This window comes from Typopeltis vanoorti, chromosome 24 (assembly GCF_054136105.1).
Source record: "Typopeltis vanoorti isolate ZY-2024b chromosome 24, IOZ_Tvanoo_1.0, whole genome shotgun sequence".
NCBI classification, from domain to species: Eukaryota; Metazoa; Arthropoda; class Arachnida; order Uropygi; family Thelyphonidae; genus Typopeltis; species Typopeltis vanoorti.
In genome coordinates this window covers 24031361-24052100 of record NC_143572.1, presented here as the reverse complement: position 1 = coordinate 24052100, position 20740 = coordinate 24031361, and the positions used below count along the sequence as shown (strand labels likewise).

The 20740-nt window shown below is 36.2% G+C and overlaps 1 protein-coding gene across 2 annotated transcripts in view; it reads left to right on the top strand.

Moving 5' to 3' along the window:
• The window catches only part of LOC150093023 (uncharacterized), a 257599-nt gene that overhangs the window by 137794 nt on the left and 99065 nt on the right, over positions 1–20740 (top strand). For both annotated transcript variants that reach the window (XM_090413793.1, XM_090413794.1), the window contains exons 12-13: positions 11578–11695; positions 18496–18580. In XM_090413793.1, coding sequence (XP_090269919.1) covers positions 11578–11695; positions 18496–18580 — 203 coding nt within the window. The remainder of the gene's footprint in view (positions 1–11577; positions 11696–18495; positions 18581–20740) is intronic.

The following is a 20740-nucleotide window of genomic DNA, read 5'->3' as shown; positions in this document are numbered from 1 at the left end:
TTGAACATATCAATATTGCAAAATATACCAAGCAACTAATTAAAACTAAGCAATAACAATGAATCTAAAAATTGATGACTTCCTTGGGCCTGTGTTGCAGAGCATAGTTTTTCATATTATTATTATTATTTGTGACACTTCCAAGGAGTCCAAGACTCATTGCAGGAGGACACCTATTGTACAACTTCTCCACCTATTACCCATCATCTACTTCAGTGCCATCTACTGCCCACCACCACAGCTAGTATTTGTCGTCTGTAAATTGTGTGTTCTGAAGGCCTGATTTGTCTGTATGCGGGATGAAAAACCAGATTTTCCAGGAGAAAAAAACTCTGCTATCTCCATATGAGATCGGTTAACTCACCTTCAATTGAAAAAGTCCATATAAAGATTCCTCCTGTCATGACGAGACTCGAACTGAGGCATTTTCTAATTGAAGGGTGCAACTTACTGCCATTCTTCCAATTGCGCTACGGAGGCGCTTAAAATGAGGGTGATACATTGGAAATTGACACTCTTAGTTCACTTTCTATATTTAACTGAGAACTGTATTTTGTTTTTATGGCAGCCACTACAGAAAACCAATTTCACAAAGATGCAGATGTTGGAAATGACAAAAGTGCATGAAAAGCTCTTGACCTTAGTGCAAAAATTGTGTTTTGATTTCGCTGCGTGCCATGAAGTCTATAAATTGTTCCTCTTCTTCAATTGAGAAACTTCAGGTGTAATTTGAAATGGGTTTCTAACCCACATATACATTGCCATTATGTTGTCATTGGTTATAAAATAGTTTCTAAAATTCTTCGTCAACATTAAATGATTTTCAATAGTTGCAAATAAAACTTTGATGTGTCTCTTCTGCCTTGTAGGTTTTGATGAATTCATCCACATTTGCAAACATTTCTAATTTTCATTGCTTTACCTTTTTGTTCCATAACTAGTTTTTTTACAAAAAAGCATCAACTTTGTCACTCATATTTAATTTCTCGAACATTCACCATGTAGCTCAATTTCATCACAAATAAGTGCTCTCTAAACTTCTCTGCTATTCTGTGATTTTCCTCTTCCAAGAAGATTTCTATTTCATCTCTTAATTCATAAACACGTAAATATTTTCCCTGTGATAATCATCTTGTCTTGCAGTAAAATAGTAATGCTGAATGTCCTGCTCCAGCCATGTCTTTGCAAAGTTCAGAACACAGTCTTGATTTTAAGGGTCTCATTTTTATATAGTTCACCACAGTTATAACGGTTATTAACACAATTTTCAGACCAGGACTCATTTCCTTTGTAGCAAGAACTTCTCTGTGAATCATGCAATGTGTCCAAATACATTGTGGGGATTTTTTCCTCACAAGGGCTTATAAACTTTTAAACCTTCCAGGCATAACCCAAGCACCATCAGTGCAAATTCCAGCACAATTTTTCCACTGTAGGTTTGCCTTGCATATAAAATCGTCCAATATTTTGAACAATTCAGGTGCTGTACTCTTCTTTCTATTGATTTATAAAACAGTAACTCTTCAACTGCTGATAATCCATTGAAATCAAACATAAGCAACTAAATGACAATCTTGTTGGTACCTGTTGCCTCATCAAGCTGAATTGAGAATAATTGGTCACAAAGCTTCAACAAAAGTTGTTGCTGCATATCTTCACATATATCGCCAATTAGCCGAGCAACAATATTATTTCCACTGTAGTTGTTTAGTAAAACTCTTTCTACAAGCATAGTTTTTTACAATATCAATTGCAGTTGACAGAATTAGGTCTTCTCTGACAGTGTGGGGCTTTTTGCACCTAGCATATTTTATATGCAACTTTGTAAGAAGTGGTCATTTACAGACAAAGCTTTTTTAATGCTAGATTTTTGCTTTTCAACACATTTCAGTTTGGCAGCCAAGACCTCTTGAGGTTTGTTAACAAACTCCTTATGAAATGATTCCAAATATCTTAAGTTTATTTGGTTTCATGCTATCAGCCACCAAAATTTTCGAATAAATAACACAGTCGTCTTTTGTCATCATTTACTTCAATCTTTGTAAAACCGAAATCTAATTATTCTGCAGCATACTTGATTTTACTTTGGAGTGACATTCTGTGAATTTGAATTTGTTGACGTCAATGCTCCACAGTCGTCAGATGTTCAGCTAAATATTTATCCATTTTTCTACACTAGAAAAAACAGTTTTTATACTGTGTATCACAGTCATTGCAAATAGGAGTAAAATAAACCTGACTGTCGACGTCTCAATGTTGGTTACTGCAGTCTTCCCATTTCAAGCCTTATTTATACTCGCAGAAACATTTCCAGAACATTCAAGACTTCCCGTGATGAAATTGCGAATGTTTCCAAAAGGCTGATAAGATTCAATGGTCTGTGCAGTGATGCCAGATCTATACCATTTTCAAACGATTTGATGACATTTGAATTTGTATGAATAAAAAAAAATTCATCATCATCATCAAATTCCTGCCATGTACCCTCAAGGGGTGTACAGGATATGACAGTACTACATGAAAAAATTACATCATTACTAACTTCCTATCTACAATTTTCCTCCAAATCAGTCTGTTACTCGTCAAGACTCCAACATTATCAGATCTTATATTTCTATCGTCTAAGGCACTTTGTACCGTATCAATCCACCTATATCTTGGTCTTCCTCTGGGTCGTTTTCCTGCCAACCTGGCAGAGAACGCTTGTTTTGCTAATCTTTCCTCTCCCATTCTATTTAAGTGACCATACCATCTGAGATTAGCTCTGCTAACGCATTCCTGGATGCTGACAATGTCAAGTTCTTTCCTAATATCCTCATTTTTAATATGATATTGCCATTGATGCCATCTGTTCACGCCTCTAATCTTCCTCAGGACTCTCAAATCTGCGGTCACTAGTCTTTGGTCAAGTGTTTTACTTCTGACCCAGCTCTCAGATCCATAAGTTAAAACTGGTTTGAACACTGTCTTGTATACAGCTAATTTAGTGTTCCGACTAATTTCTTTCTTATTCCATATGAATTTATTCATATGGAATAAGAAAACTGCAACAACTGCCCCAATACGGAACTGACACCCACTCACATCTTTACCTGTCCAGCAATTACAGCAGCCTTGCAAGAAATAGATCCTAATCCTGAACAACAGCTCTATACAAACAAAATCACAGACATAGCCAAAGCAGTACAAAGAGCGCACGGAAACATCTAAGACTCTTCAAAGGACAAGACAACAACAACAACAACATGAATTTATTCAATTGACTTCCCACGATACCAGCTTTGCTGATTCTGTTGTCTATTTCTATATTTAATTTACCATCTTCAGTAAAAATCGTGCCTAAGTAGCTGAAATGTTTTACTTGTTCCACAGGTTCTCCATTCACAACACAGTTGACATTTTCAATGATTCTGCCTATTTTCATTGTCTTTGTCTTTTTATTGCTGACCTTCATACCATATCTATTACAACAGCTATTCAATTTAGTCAGAGAATCTTGCAGACTTGTAGCGGATTTATTTAGAAGTATAACATCATCCGCATAAAGCAAAGAGCTGACATTAACATCTCCAATTTTGATATCAGGTTTAATACCACATTCCTTCATAATGTTATCCATATAGATAATGAATAACAGAATGGATAATGTACATCCTTGTCTCACACCAGATTTAACATTAAACCATCTTCCTGTACTTCCTTGAATTCTAACTGCTGACTTACAAATCAAATAAAGACTAAGTATTGCTTGATATAATGCCCCATTGACACCATATAACTGCAGCGTATTAAATAGCTTCTCTCTTGGCACCTTGTCATATGCCTTTTCCAAATCGACAAAACTTAAACACAGATCTTTGTTATATTCCCATGCTTTCTCGACTATTTGTCGTAAAGTGAAGATCTGATCCTGACAGCCTCTATTTGGCCTGAATCCAGCTTGTTCTTCACCAAACTTTTCTTCCACAATTCTTCTCAACCGTTTATCAAGTATACTTGCATAGATCTTGCCAGGAACACTCAGTAGGGAAATACCTCTGTAATTCTCACATTCAGTTTTATTTCCCTTTTTATATATGGGTACTATGAGAGCTCTACTCCAATCATCGGGAATTCGTCCCTCTGTCAAGGCTTTCTAAACTATGCACTGCAGCCACTGTAAGACTCTTATACCACCATACTTCAGCATTTCTGGTCGAATATCATCTACTCCTGCTGCCTTTCCACATTTCAAGCCTTTGATGGCTTTTTCTACTTCAAGTATGGATATGTATTCCTGACTGCATGCCTGGTCAGTGTTTTTTTATCACTGTGCTGTCATCACTGCTTGTTTCATTTAGCAGTTTTTCAAAGTAATTACTCCATACTTCAAGGATATCTTTTTCTCCTGTTTTCATGTCACCTTTATCATCTCTAACTCCTTTTACAGCACTCTTTCCTCCATTCCTAAGCTTCTTCAACAACCTCCAGAATATTTTGCCACCTTCTTGATATTTATTTTCTATATTCTTGCCAAAGTCCTCCCATGACTTTTGTTTAGCTAGTTTTACACACTGTTTCGCTTTCTTACATTTGTCTCTGTATTCTGTAAGAGTAAAAGCTGCCTTATTTGCCAGGAACTTTTGATATGCTTTCTTCTTTTCGTTCACTGTGTCTTTAACTTCCTGTGTCCACCAGGGAGTTCTGATTTTTTTATCCTTGCACACAACCTCACCACATGCCTCTCTGGCAGAATCAATCAATGTTTTCTTCAGAGTTTGCCACTGAATCTCCAAGGTTTGATTCCTGTTCTCAAACTCTTTCATTTTCTTTTCAATAATCTTTCTGTATTTTAGTCTACAGTTCACATCTGAGAGCTGCTCAACTTTTATTCGCTTTAAAACTTTCTTACATGTTATTCTTTTCAATATGAAATTCAATTTTATCCTGCTCAAGACTAAATAGTGATCACTTCCAATTTCAAATCCTCTGTACACTCTGGTGTCCTGCTCCAGTGAGAAAACATCACTATCAACAATAACATAGTCAACGAGACTTTTCTTATTCCTTGCATCTTCTCTCCATGTGAATTTATGCACATTTTTCTGTTGGAACATGGTGTTAGTAATAAGTAGTCCATGGTCTGAGCAGAAATCCAACAGGTGTTTGGCATTATTATTAGCTTTGCTCTTTTCTCCAAATTTTCCCAAAATATTTTTGTATGTCTCAGAATCATTTCCTACTCTGCTATTTAGATCCCCAACAAGGACCAACTTTTCCTTTTTCATTGTGTTAGTTGCTTTTTCTAGAGCCTCAAAACATTCCTCCACTTCTACCTTAGTAGAACCTTCTGTTGGACCATAGGCACAAATAAGTCTCATTGTCCAGTTCCCCATTCTCATATTTGCCCATATTACTCTACTTTAGACTGACTGCCATTCAAGATTAGCCTCGTATTTTGTGTTGAATACTATGACTACTTCTTCTTTTCCTTGATTGTCATTGCCTGAATATAACATTTTGTATTTATTGCTCAGAAAGATCTCGCCAGTTTTTATCTTTTTTGTTTCAGTCACCCCTATTATGTCGATCTGGTACTTATCTAATTCCTCAGCTAGATCCATTTCTTTGCCATTCAGGCTTCTTACGTTGATAGTACGAATCTTTAACTCTGGTGATGTTGAGTTGGGGTTTGTTTTCAGATTTGTTCCAGTAGCTGACTTTTCGCTGTTCGCCCTGGTTCCCTGGCGAAAACAACGGGGGCCTTGTTTAACCGGGCGACGCCCCAGCCGGCATGAAATTTTATCATGTTTTACCATCATTTTTTATTTTGGTTTAACCAATAAGAATACTATTTGGTCGGCTAAATCCCAAATTGCCAGCCCAGCCTCGTTCGTTCAGTATCAAAGTAGATACCCAACAGGGTGCACCACGAGAAGGTGAGGATTGGACATTAGGTCAGAAGCCCTGGTCGGTTCTCCGCATTCCTTTAAAGGCTATGTGGAGGTCTCCTCTCAGTTATACAGCTTTGACCCTTAAAAATTTAATTCCTATTTTATTTTATTTTTTGCCATCTTTTATGGGTTTTGTCAGTGTCTCAACACAATTGCAGGGGGAGGGACACCACAAAAACTAATATTAAAAAATGGGGCACACATGAAAGAAGGTTGAGAAACACTGGATTAAAGAGATGGCAGGAACTCAGTGGCATAGAAAGGTTCAAGATAGGAGAATGAATGGAGGACTTTGGAAGGGCTTCATTCTGCAGTGGATAGAAAATGGTTGATGGTGTGGTGGTAATGAATAAATTTGGTATTATTGTAAATATTTAGTAATTAAAAAATAATGCATGTTCTCTTTTAAATGTTTAAAAAGAGCAAAATTGATTTTAAGAGATCTGCTCAAATTGGAATAATTTTTCAAGCTTCTTCGCTTGTTATAAGCTGCCCCTGTTCTCAGATTCCACTATGTTCTTCACTACCACCATACTTGGACATCTCTATTACCATTTTGCCAGGGCCAGTCCCCTTTCCATTTTTGGATGCTTGAACAGCCCACCTCATCCCCTCCAATGTCACTTCAAATGCTCTTTTTTCTTGACAATAGTCTCTCATCTCCTTGATGTTCCACATTATTCTCATATAATTAATATCTTTTAAAATTTTGGAGGGAAATATTAAATTCTACTTCAAATGTATAAGGGACTCATACTTGTCCACAAATCCCAGGCCTCGTAAGGGCAATTATATCCCACCAGGTGTTCGATTTCACTTTCTTTTCAGCATTTCTTCTTTAGTGTTAATTACCATTCTTTTCACCTTTCTCTTAATGCTGTTCTATTCCTCTCTGTCCTGAAAGGTGTTACTGCTTAGCAAGCTCTTATACTATCTTCTCTTTCACTTGTTGACTCATCCATTCTATATTTCCTCGTCTCTTCCCTTCTAAGGACTCTTTTAGTGGAGGAGACTGCTAAAGGACTCAGATGCAGATAACTCTCTGGTTAGATCTAATTTCTACTCAAGATATCATATAAATCATGATACTATCATCTTTTAACAGTCCTATTTTGTATCTGGGGATCTTAATTACTCTACCATCATATGAAGTATTTGGCCTCCTGGATGTAACAGGACACACAATCTTACTTATTACCATAAAATGATCTGTCCCATCTCCAGCTCTACAGAACAATCACATATTGTACTCCTGCTATTCATTCCTGTCTGGCTATCATCAGATCAACTTCAGACCTCTAGTTGATTGAGTCCATGTGTAGAGGCATAAGTGCTGTGAGGACATCGTGTTGGAGGATTAATGGATTGTATACAGCACTCAGAAAGGATTAAAATATAATTTAATACTTCCTATATTTCGCCTCAGTCACTGAGACATCTTCAGGGATTACACAAAAAAATTAATGTAACATGCACACAAATATCACACAATACTAAGCTAAGTCACCTGGGTGACTCTAAAGTCCTATCTAGGTGGAGCGTCCTCTAAGGGCAGTTGTAGGTTGGCGTGGAATGTAAGGTGGGATCTCTGATAAGTGTTTCTCAAATCTTAGGAAGCTTAATGCAGTTGTATTTATTAAGAGTTGGTTGATTTCTGAGAGCTGCTGCTGATTCTAAAAATAGTCTCTCTTTTTTGAATTAGCTGTGGTGGAACATGGTGGTTTTTTTCCATGAGATCCTGTGGGTTGTATCCAAGACATGGTCAGCTAGACCTGACTGACCATAGTCGTGGTTGCTAATCTGCCTGTCTGTCCAAAGTATGCCAGCTTACAGGAACAGGGTACTTTATAAACTCGAGGCACTGAGAGAGGAGGGAGCCGATCTTTTGTAGACTGGATAAGGGTAGCAAGTTTGCGGTGGGGCTTAAATGCTGTGTGTAGGTTGTACTTTTTCAGAATCTTGACTATTTTTTCTGATGTGCCATGGATGTAGGGTATTGTGAAGGCATTTCTAAACTCTTTCTGACGAGAAGACCTGGGAATGGGTAATTAATTTTCTATTACTGTGATCGCTGTAGCCATTGGAGCTGAAAGTGTTGTGTATTTGGTCTAGCTCAGTTGTAAGGGCAGTCCCACTGGAACAAAGATTGTCGGCTCTCTTGATTAGAGTTTTAATAATGCCATATTGTCGAGGCGGGTGGTGGTGGGAGAGTTTGTGAATGTATCTGCCTGTGTGCGTAGGTTTTCTATATACAGTGAAGGAAAGTGTACTGTTAGGAGGCGTGTAACTAAGGTATCTAGGAAGGGTAAACAATTATTCTTTTCCTTTTCCATCGTAAACTGGATTCTTGGATGTAGGCTGTTGAGGTGACTGACGAAGGAGTCTACTGTGTCTTGGCCATGAGGCCAAATAGAGAACACATCATCTACATATCTTAGCCAGATAGGTTTTTTGTGGGGGGGGGGGGGCTGAGTCTATGGCTCGTTTTTCAAACTTTTCCATATAAAAATTGGTGAGAGAGAGGGGGGAGGGGGAAACCATGGCAGTTCCCTCTATCTGTTTGTAGATTTGTTTTTCCAAGAAAAATAACTAGATCTAACTTTAAATAATACAGACATATTGGTAAACTTTGACATCTCCTCACTGTTTACCAATATTCCCTTAATTGATACCTTAACACTCTTAGAAAACGTTTGGCCTCCTGACATCTTAGATCTCTTTTCCTTTGCCATCAATTCTGGTTATTTTTCTTAGAAGAACAAAATCTACAAACAGAGGGATCCACCATGGGTTCCACAATGGATGATTTGCTGCTCCATCAAACCATATTTATTCCTGTAATACTCTCTCTCTTCATAAGTTTTTTTTTTTAATTATACCATCATAAATTCACTTATTCGTGTTTAGAATTTATAGAATCGTGCTATTTGCTCTACCCAGCAACTTATAGGACACACATATCACAAATGATAATTATTAATTATTCTTTACCATTAATGAAAGTGTTTCTACTCACACTTATTCTTTCCTATTCTCACATGTCTTATAAATGATGGTTCACGTATTTTCATCTTTTGAGTATTTCAAATATACCAACCATATGTAGCATTCTCCTTCATTATTGTTTTCTAATAAATCCTAAAAAGATTGTTCCCCAACTCTACACAGAAGTATTCAAAGTTATCCTGCAATTAATTGCATTGGACCAATTAAGATGAGCGCCAATGCGCTATGCCCTCTCAAAACTTTCATACATCGATAAAACAATCACAACGGGGTGGGGGAATAGGGCACTTCCCCTGGGATCAATTAAAAAATTCCACAAATTATAATCATAAAATTCATTGAGATATGTAATCTTACACCCTCGACCCTGGGAACTCTTTGTCTGTCTTAAAATTTTATTATGGGTTGGCCGTCCCATGGCAGGGTAGCCATAGAACATGTGCAAGTGTATGTAATTTAATATTATTTTACTTGTTAGTTTTATGATTTTTTTTCCTTTTAAACTGAAATAATTTAATTTAGGATTAATTAATTAGTTGATTTTTAATAAAATATGCCAGTCAATTTTTTTTATATGAAATTGTGCTGAAAACTATTAATTCTGAAGACCTTTTTTTCCCCCCCCAAGAATTAAAGATCATTAAAATTGATGCAAAATGAAAATGATGTATTTATATTTAAAATATAAAGAGCCAATAGGCTTCATTTTGGTGATGTAAACATTATTTAAATTAAGGGGATATTAATTCCCACATTGTTTTAAAACTGAATAAGAAACTTAGATCGGAATCAAAGAGTTTCATGGCGAATACAGTAACTATGAACATATCAGCGACTACTAGCGTAAGCTCAAGCATGTAGTTCAAGTACATAGTACAAACTAGGGCAACTCGTAGCAAAGGTGGAGAAAGTTCTGATCGCTATTCTTAGTATTTTCCATAATGTAAAACCCATCTCCTAGGAGATGTATGATGTTATACATTATGGTGGGAGGTCACTACCCAGACCGGTTTCAATCTTTATTGAGATCTCATCAGTGAGTAGCTAGACAATACTAAGGGTATAGTGAAAAGAACTTATATACTCTGCTATACAAGTTGTCAAAAAGGTACACTCATAAATTATTTAAAATATAAAGAGCCAATAGGCTTCATTTTGGCCAGATTTAAATTAAGGGGATATTAATTCCCACATTGTTTTAAAACTGAATAAGAAACTCAAAGATCAGAATTAATATCCCCTTAATTTAAATGATGTATTTATAGTTTACATCGACAAATAATTACATCAAAAAAAGCTAAAAGACATTTATTGATGTAATTATTTGTCCCCAAGCTTTGATCCTCCCTGGAAAATTTTCTGCAGGTGCACACCCATGCATATGCCACTGGTCCCACCACATGTTGATTATCACTCTACCCAACTTGATTTCCTAATACTAATAATTCATTGCATCTGCCTGCTGATTCAATCATTTCCCTAAGATCTTCAAAATATTTTTCCTTTTCATCGAGTAAAGTATCTTGACATGGGTTATAAGTTCCAATAATAAATTCCAGTCCATGTTCTTCAAGATTTACTTTTATAAACCTTTCATTTATTTATTTTCAACTTTTTTATTTGGGTCTTCCATTTACTTTTTATGAAGACAGACACACCAGCTTTCGCCCTTCTGCTTTTATCCGGTCCACTCCATATGTTGTCGATATTTACCCATTATTTCAAAACCTTTACCTTTCTTCGTTTCTGTTAGGACCATAACATCTACTTTTTGTTTTTCAAATACCTTAAATATCCTAGGATAGTTATTATTTAGACTTGGTACATTTCATGCCTCAAAAACGAATGTCCTTTTCTTGCAAAGTTGTCGCTGAAAAGATCCACCAGCATTTTCTTCCTTTCTGAGATTCAGAGCAATATTATTTTTACCTATATGGGAGCTTTCTTGTTGGGGAACCTCAAATCTGTTGGATGAGGGTTTGATTTCAGAGTTTCCTTTTCTTAGATATGTTGTGACAAGGCTAATCTATGAATAAAGTCAGAAAAGAAAGACTCTTAACCCTCGAATACTCTAATGGCTTCAAGTTCAGAAGAAAACGAGTTGGTCAAGAGAATGAGAGACACTGAATAGGATAGATAAAAGAAAGGAGTCTGGCTCAAAATAAACAGATGAGAACAGATCCCGGGGTAGCTACAGTCCTTGTTATGCAGTTCATAACCCTTTGTGCTCATATTGGTTCTCAGGTTCTTATTCAGTATATTCATGATCAGATTGAATCCCCATCTTCCACCTGGGGGATTCACCCTCTAGCGGTTACAAGGGTTCCCCCGAGAGAATTAGGGTAATACAACATTAATTAGTACAGGGGAAAATTAATTTGAGACAAATGTATTTGGTTTTTATATATGTATCTGAAATAATTTGTCACATAATTTATTCTTTCATTATACTTCTTTGTATACTTTTTTTATACACCAAATACATAAGGAACATTTTTAGAATAGATCCTCAGTTTGTATAAAATTCAGTAAAATTAACAAAAGGAGATGTACCTGGCAAAACTGAATTACATGTTTTTATTACATCATATATTGGAAGTAAAATTTTAAATTTAAAAAAAAAAAATCATTATTTCAGGGTTTTGTCGAATGATTGGAGAATCTCGCCATGATGTACCCCCAATTCAGTGGGTTCTTCCTCCTGGATTGAACTCTAGGGCATTTGGAGGCGTATTTCGCCTTGATTGGATTTGCAGGTATCCTTCCCTAAATAAATATAATTTATTTAATTCTATATCACACTTTTATTCTGTGTTTATATAATTAATAAACACTAGTTTTTATATTTTTAATTTCTCTACGTCAATTTAATATTATGTAGTGTATTAGTGTAGATTTTTGTGTTTTTAGAGTATTAGTATATTTATAACATTTTTATTGTGTTATTTATTGGAATATTGTCGGAATAGCACCAACACGATGAACAATGGCAGTAAAGACCATGTTTTTTGCCGGACAACATGGGATATTATTCAGTGCAGTGTATGCGAAATGTATGCATCGAGAAAATTAAAGAATATGTGGAAGGAAATTGAAACTGGAGAGAGAGCTGAGTGTGTATGTTAAGTGTTTTAAAAGTGAGTGTCTTTAGGTGATGAGAACGCAACAAATACCGATGATGAGATGGAAAATGATGTTAATAATGTTGAATGTGCGCCCATTGAAATGGAGGAGAACAAAATGGATATCAATAAAGAAAGCATGCTTAAATGTTGCCCTTCATAGGACAAAGCATGAAATAAAACTGCAGAAGCAGTAAGAGTTAAGGAGGGCTGGAAGAGAAAAAAAAACAGGTGATTTGAAAGAATATAAAAACCGACAGAACAAACAAGAAAAACAAGTTAAGGAGAAAATTATATATGGAGACTCAATAATCAATGGAGTACTTAATGAAAGTATGACAACATCGTGTTTCTCGGGTGCAAAAATTCACAATATTAGCCATGCCATCTGGATGCAAAAAGGTAAGTCGAAAGAAATTATTGACTTGGCAGGTACCAATGATTTGAGAGGCAAGAAGTATTCTATGAGGGAGGATGTAAAGGGTTTTTTAAAAGAGGCAAAACTGAAGAGCGAGGGGTTGAAGATTGTAAGACTCCTACCACGCTATGACAGAGGCAAACTGAGAAGGAGGACATTGATAGCCAATGAGTCTATACAGATTGTGCAAAAGAAATGATATAGAATTTGTGAATCTACGGTCTCTGTTTGATGGAGAGAAGGATTTGTACAATGCGGATGGGCTACATTTTAATGGTTTTCGTGTTAGGTGTCTGGAGAGAGCTTTGTTCACCGAGCATGCTGACATGCAAATTCAGGGAAACTTAAGTAATTACGGTGGAAGCAAGTGAGTTTGCATGAAGGCACCCATGAAGTGAGTGAGTGTGAGAATGATCAAGTGAGGAATCTAGTCCCTCTCTCAAACAAAAATATTGAATAGGGTAGTCAATTCAGAAAGTAAAAGTAGGTGGGGGAATAAAGGAATGTTGCCATTTCTATATACTAATGCCAGAAATATCAGAAGCAAGAGGGAGGAGTTTTTGGCATTGATTAATGCAACTTCGTAAAAAGTTATAGGCATTGGTGAGACTTGGCCAACAGCAGATGATGTAATTACAGGGATTGAATATGAAGGTTTTAGTATTTTCAGGGAAGATAGAGAAGATATGATTTTAATAATGGAATACCGTGAGCAGACATATAAACACAAAATTAATAACGGGAAAACTCATATAAAAAGATTATTTAATAGTATAATTTTCGTCTGTGTGTCACAGGCAAAAATTATACTATTAAACTACTAAAGAATTATGTGAAACTTTACTTCACTCTCCTAACTTAAACAGATCTGATGGTTTATATCTCCCCTGTATGGGAGATAGTACTTTATAAATCGACTAATCTTTCCTAACTTTTTATTGTATATATACATTTTTTTTGTTAGGAAATTTATTGACCTTTTTAGTTTTCTTACACTAGCTACTTTTTCTTTTAGTTCAATGTAGTCTTATGGTTATTTGCAGGGATGACTGGAGAGCAATCCCAGGCAGAGAAAGCCAACTCAAGGCAACTAACTCAGATAAGGCTAACCACCTGGGTAACAATCATCTTTGTGCTTTTGTTTCAATTGGTCTCTTTGTTGGTGCTTTTTGGAATTGTCAGTTATTGTTTAATTTGAGCTTAAAATGTACTGAAGATGCCTGTGACACACAGGCGAAAATTATACTATTAAATAATCTTTTTAAGTGAGTTTTTCCGTTTATTAATTTTGTATTTTTAGAAGATATGATGATAGCAGTAGAATTGCTATCAAGGAGATAGCAATTAATAATAGGAGACAGGCTTGGAGGGTGGCTGTTCATTTGAAACAATCTGCTGTGAGATTAAGACCAGTTTGTTTCTATATGCCAGGGAGTTCCACAGATGATCAGGAAGACATGCATCACAAAGTTAGTACAATGAGTACAGATCGAGTGATTATTATGGGGTACTTCAACTATGGAGATAGACTGGAAGGAAGAAAGATCATATGGCAAAAAGGAAATAGAATTTATATACTTGCTGAGAGATGATTACTTAAGACAGATGTGATGGAGGGGACTAGGTGTGGGAGAATATTGGACCTGGTCATGGGATCACGAGCTATCCATAACCAAGTTGACAACATTGCCTCCAATTGGTGAAAGTGACGATGCGGTCTTGACTTGGGAAATTGTAAAACATGAGGAATTTTCTATCAAGATGGGATATTTGGGGAACTACAAGGCATGTGATTATGACATGCTTAAATCTGTACCATGGCATAAAACACTGCAGGGTAAGGATGTTAGTAGTGCATGAGATATAGTTAAGGTTCATCTAGAGGAAGCAGTATTAAATTGTATACCCTGGGTAAGGAAGGTATCAGATAAAAGTTAGATGGATGAGTAATATCATTAAGCACGAGCTGCAGAAGAAGAAAATGCTCTGTAGTGTATGTAAAGAGAAAGGTGACCAGCAAACTCAGGAACAGTACAAGGCTAACGTACAAGGCGAAAGGAAATCCAAAAAAATTCTTTTATGTGGCAACTAAGAGGAAGAGGGACTATTGAAAATTAACCTTAATGAGTGATGGTCACAAGGAGATTTAAGCAGATAAAATAGTTGAGTTACTGTGTGACCACTTTGAAAGTATATATCTTCCTGGTGAGGTTACTGCTTTAACCTATGTGACAGACACTAATGTGGGAACAGAGATAGATGAATCGGCGGTTCTTATGATTGCAGAATCTCGATCTAAATACAGCTGTGGGATTAGATGGGATATCAGCTAGGGTTTTGCGAGAATGTGCAAGAGAACTTGCAATGCCTTTGACTAAGCTGCTTAATTTAAATCTCAGCTTTGGTTGAGTTTCAAGGGAGTGGAAAGAGTGCAAAATTATTCCTTTGCATAAGGGAGGTTCTAAGACTACAGTAGCATATAGACCAATCAGTATCTTAGTCGTGGTGGTAAAAGTACTAGAAAAATTGATGAAAAGGAGAATTCAAGAATGGGTAAATAAAAATATGATACTATATGAGGGTCAACATGGCTATGTGAAGTGTTGGTCATGATTTAGTAATTTACTAACGTTTTATAATAGAGGAATATTAGATTGCCTTTAATTTTATTCAGTTTATCTTAACAAATGGGGATGAAAAGAGCAGATCATCTTATCAAGAGCAGATCACCGATCTGCTCTTGATAATACCCTCATTCATCACAAAAATGGGTATTATCAAGACAGCTCCTGTGATCTGCTCTTTGGATATATATATATATTTTGTTGTTAAGATGAACTGAACAAAATTCAAAGCAATCTAATATGTAATGGATATTATCCTTCTACCAGACTACAATCTGATGTGAAAAGAATTTCGATACCCTACCTTAAAAGAACCTCAGAACAAATAGCAAGGATTCTTCGTAAATTCAATCTATATGGTTCCTTCAAACCATCTCAGAAACTCTCTTCCTTACTACCATCAACAAAGGATTTGTTAACACCTCTTTCCTTACCAGGTTGCTATCAAGCACATGCCATCTTTCCTATTTTGGACAAACTGGCCTTGATTAGAATTGAAGAACATCAAGACTATATTGCACTTTTGAAATCTGACAAGTCTGGCCTTCTTCCACTATTAACACTAGGCACACAGTTCTTTGGAACTAGACAAAACTTCTTTCTTCTAGCAAGTTCAAATTCATCTTTTCCTTGAAATATGTGAAATGCTATTAAATCGTCCAGTTCCGAACTGATCAGACTGTATGCCAATATTCAAGTTTTGAGAAGTGATCACTATTAATTGTTCATAAGTTTTTTTTAATTAATAATTATTTTAAATATTTCTTATCTATGCAACTTACTACAGTTATTCCTTTGCACTGTAATTGTGAAATATCGTATACTTCAGCTGCAACTGATGCATAAGATAATATGTGCATGATTTATGACTCGGGTGCTTAAGGGTCAAAGCTGTATAACTGAGAGGAGACCTCCACATAGCCTTTAAAGGAATGCGGAGAACCGACCAGAGCTTCTGACCTAATGTCCAGTCCTCGCCTTCTCGCGGTGCACCCTGTTGGGTATCTACTTGGATACTGAACGAACGAGGATGGGCTGGCAATTTGCGATTTAGCCGACCAAATTGTATTCTTATTGGTTAAACCAAAATAAAAAATGATGGTAAAACATGATAAAATTTCATGCCGGCTGGGGCATCGCCCGGTTAAACAAGGCCCCCGTTGTTTTCGCCAGGGAACCAGGGCGAACAGCAAAAAGTTAGCTACTGGAACAGATCTGAAAACAAACCCCAACTCAACATCACGAGAGTTAAAGATTCGTACTATCAACATAAGAAGCCTGAATGGCAAAGAAATGGAGCTAGCTGAGGAATTAGATAAGTACCAGATCGACATAATAAGGGTGACTGAAACAAAAAAAGACCAAAACTGGTGAGATCTTTCTGAGCAATAAATACAAAATGTTATATTCAGGCAATGACAATCAAGGAAAAGAAGGAGTAGCCATAGTATTCAACACAAAATACGAGGCTAATCTTCTTGAATGGCAGTCAGTCTCAAGTAGAGTAATGTGGGCAAATATGAGAATGGAGAACTGGACAATGAGACTTATTTGTGACTATGGTCCCACAGAAGGTTCTACTAAGGTAGAAGTGGAGGAATTTTTTGAGGCTTTAGAAAAAGCAACTGACACAATGAAAAAGGAAAAGTTGGTCCTCGTTGGGGATCTAAATAGCAGAGTAGGAAATGATTGAGACATACAAAAATATTTTGGGAAAATTTGGAGAAAAGAGCAAAGCTAATAATAATGCCAAACACCTGTTGGATTTCTGCTCAGACCATGGACTACTTATTACTAACACCATGTTCCAACAGAAAAATGTGCATAAATTCACATGGAGAGATGAGGCAAGGAATAAGAAAAGTCTCGTTGACTATGTTATTGTTGATAGTGATGTTTTCTCACTGGTGCAGGACACCAGAGTGTACAGAGGATTTGAAATTGGAAGTGATCACTATTTAGTCTTGAGCAGGATAAAATTGAATTTCATATTGAAAAGAATAACGTAAGAAAGTTTTAAAGTGAATAAAAGTTGAGCAGCTCTCAGATATGAATGGTAAACTAAAATACACAAAGATTGTTAAAAAAACGTTTAATTTCCTTGACCAAAAAGCTCTGGAAAAACTTTTTATTGGGATTATATTGATCAAGTGCATATAATAAACAACTAAGTTATACCAACTAGTTTCACCAACTAAGTCTGTTGGCATCTTCAGGGTACATAACTGACGTACGGCACTAAAAACTTTTTAGTGCCGTACAGCTGTATACAAGACAGTGTTCAAACCAGTTTTAACTTATGGATCTGAGAGCTGGGTCAGAAGTAAAACACTTGACCAAAGACTAGAGACCGCAGATATGAGAGTCCTGAGAAAGATTATAGGCGTGAGCAGATGGCATCAATGGCAATATCATATTAAAAACGTGGATATTAGGAAAGAACTTGACATTGTCAGCATCCTGGAAAGTGTTAGCAGAGCTAATCTCAGGTGGTATGGTCACTTAAACAGAATGGGTGAAGAAAGATTAGCAAAACAAGTGTTCTCTGCCAGGTTGGCAGCAAAACGACCCAGAGGAAGACCAAGATATAGGTGGATTGATACGATAGAAATATAAGATCTGATAATGTTGGAGTCTTGACAAGTAACACTGATTTGGAGGAAAATTGTAGATAGGAAGTTAGTAATAATGTAATTTTTTTCATGTAGTACTATCATATCCTGTACACCCCTTGAGGGTACATGGCAGGAATTTGATGATGATGATAATTTGATTCATCTTTTGAGTGTAGTTAATGGTCTATCTCCCAAACATTAGATGAAATATATCAGTTTTTGAATAAATTCCATATTATATTTTGTTATATATGTAAGCAGTGAAAGTTATTTAAATAAAACAGTCATTAGCATTGATGCTATTTGATTGAAAAGACAAGGGGGGAAACATTTCAGTATTTTTCTGCCAAAATCAGCTAGCCACTCTCATACAAATGGGGCAGGATTTTTTACCTAGCAGAATTGACAAACTGGCCAAAGAAAATACACTTTATAGGCATAGCAATTTTTAGTTAGGATTAATTGCCTTATCAAAGTTAGGCATCCAGGAAGCCAAGTTATTTCATTCTTAAGGGATGTTATACATAGAAAGGAAGGTAATAAAGGATAAGATGTGTATTGCAGTAATCACTGATAAATAAAATATGGAATGGGCTTAAAACCTTTATAATAGAAATCTCAGCAGAGTGATAAAAAGAATTACGAATTGTTCTTTCATTTTAAATGTATATTGAAAATTATTGAGATCTACTTTTGAGTCTTGGTATATTAAAAAATTATTATATTTGATATAATGTTTGTATATAATGTTTTGGAATGTTGTTTATTCATTTACAGGCGGGAATTACCATTTACTAAAACTTATCACCTATATAATTCTTGGAATGAAGGTAAACAAGTTAAAGTAGGAAGAGACGGACAGGTAACTTTTTTTCTTTAAGAGATATTTTTGAATCTTTACTGTGTTTTTCTATATTTACAATATTGGAATTTTTTCCCCACTAAAATATTTAAATGCCATGTTCATTTCTTCACAAAGATTTGCCTATGAGATTTACAGTAAACTGAGTTAGAATGAATTTAAGGAAGGACAGAATTCAAGAATAGATGAATAGAAATAGGATATACTATGGGAATAGCATGGCATTGTGGAGGGATTGAATAAGGGAAATGGCTATATCTTGTAGACTTTGCAAAGGCATTTATAGGTTTCTGCATGAAACTAGTGTATAAGTTGAATCATATGGAGATTGATGCAAGCCGATGACATGAATAAGATGTTGGCTGATGGAAATTGAAGAGTAGTATGGTGAAAATGAATTACAGAGAAGGCAGGTGACCGCTGGTGTGCCACAGGGCTCTGTACTTGGGCCATTCTTCCAAATGATACACAAATATTCCTTTGTTTGTTCATGCTAAACTAGGATGGGTAACAGGTAATAAAGATGAAGTACCTGTCTTGCATGACATCGCAAGTGATGTCTTCAGCCCACAACACTGAAGAAGTTGTGACTTGTCTATAATACTAATGGGATTTGAGAATTGATGACATTCAAAAAACATGCCACAAAAGTGGCAAAATACCTTAAAGAATCACTTGGATGTTAAGAAACATCCAAGTGACAAGCAGGGATAAAGAGGTTATTATCTATCTATAAAGACTTTGAAACAACTACATCTGAACTATTCAGCACAGATTTTGTTACCTGGATTTTTCAAGGAAGTGGAAATTAAGAAGCAAGTGACCAGAATGGTGACTGGTGTGTGGGTGCGTGCAAGTAGAGTGCTCGTTATGGGATAGGAAAAAATATGATAGAAATATGTTAATAAGAGTTTTATAGAATATATATAAAATATTTTTTCAGTATGAGACAGGAGAAAACGAGGTGACACCTTTAGATATATAAGAATGTGATTAGCAAAGGTATGAGGACCAGATTTGTGCCAGGAGTAGCACTGAGTGGAATGAGTTGTATCTGAGTTCTTGATTTTGACTTAGTTATAAAGTAAACAGTGTAAATAACTTCCTTTCTGCATTATTTAATATCTAAATTTATTAAAAAAATAAATCCCATAAAAAAATATTGACATTGATTTTCACATACACTACATGGAAAGAAGTCAACAGACACCATAGTGTGAGGAGCAAACAGCTATGGTTCTCACCTTAATAAGATGTAGGATAGGACCTCCTTTCACTGCAATGACTGCAGCAGTCCTATGGGAATATACTTTCCACAAGCATAGATAACAATCAATGGGAATTTTAGACTACCCTTCCTGTAGGCATGTAATGAGGTCCTGTACTGTTTTGGGGCAGGCATCCCTTGCCTTCACCTGACACTCCAGTTCATTCCACAGATGTTCAGTAGGATTGTGATCAGGGCTCTGTGGAGGCCAGTCAAGTGTGGTGATATTCATGTCCACAAGCCATGCAGTTAAAGCAGCTTTTTTACATAAAGGTGCATTGTCTTGCTGAAAGAGACAATGCTCAGTTCCATGGAAATGCCACAAAGTAGGAAGCATTGCATTATCCAGAATGTTCAGATACCTCTCAGAGTTCAACGTTTGTGGTACCACCAAGTCCAAACCAGGAAAAACAAGACCATACCATTACCCTGCCAACTCCAAATTTCATAGTTGGCATTACGAACTCTGGTAAGAGACATTCGATGGGCAGATGCCCGGTGAATGTCTCTTACCAGAGTTCGCCATCCATCTGCTTGGTAGAGGATATAGAGTGATTCATTGTTCCATAATACAGCTTTCCAAGCATCCATGTTCCACTATACACTCTTTGCACCACTGAGGATGATGCTGCATGTTGGTTGGGTAATGTGGCGCTTTCATATAGCAGTCCTACAATGGAAACCCATGTTGTTAGTTTTGGTTATGAATGGTTTTGTTCAGATTCGTGTTCAATTCAATGCTCGGAACTCTGCAATCAAGGTGTTAGCCAATGAATGGTGGTACATATTATCCTTCGTAGCATCCTACTGTGATGGTTGGTGGGTCAGCCATTGCTGATAGAACTTGCAGTTGGCTCCCCCATGCTTCCATGGTATCACAGGTTGTTGACCTG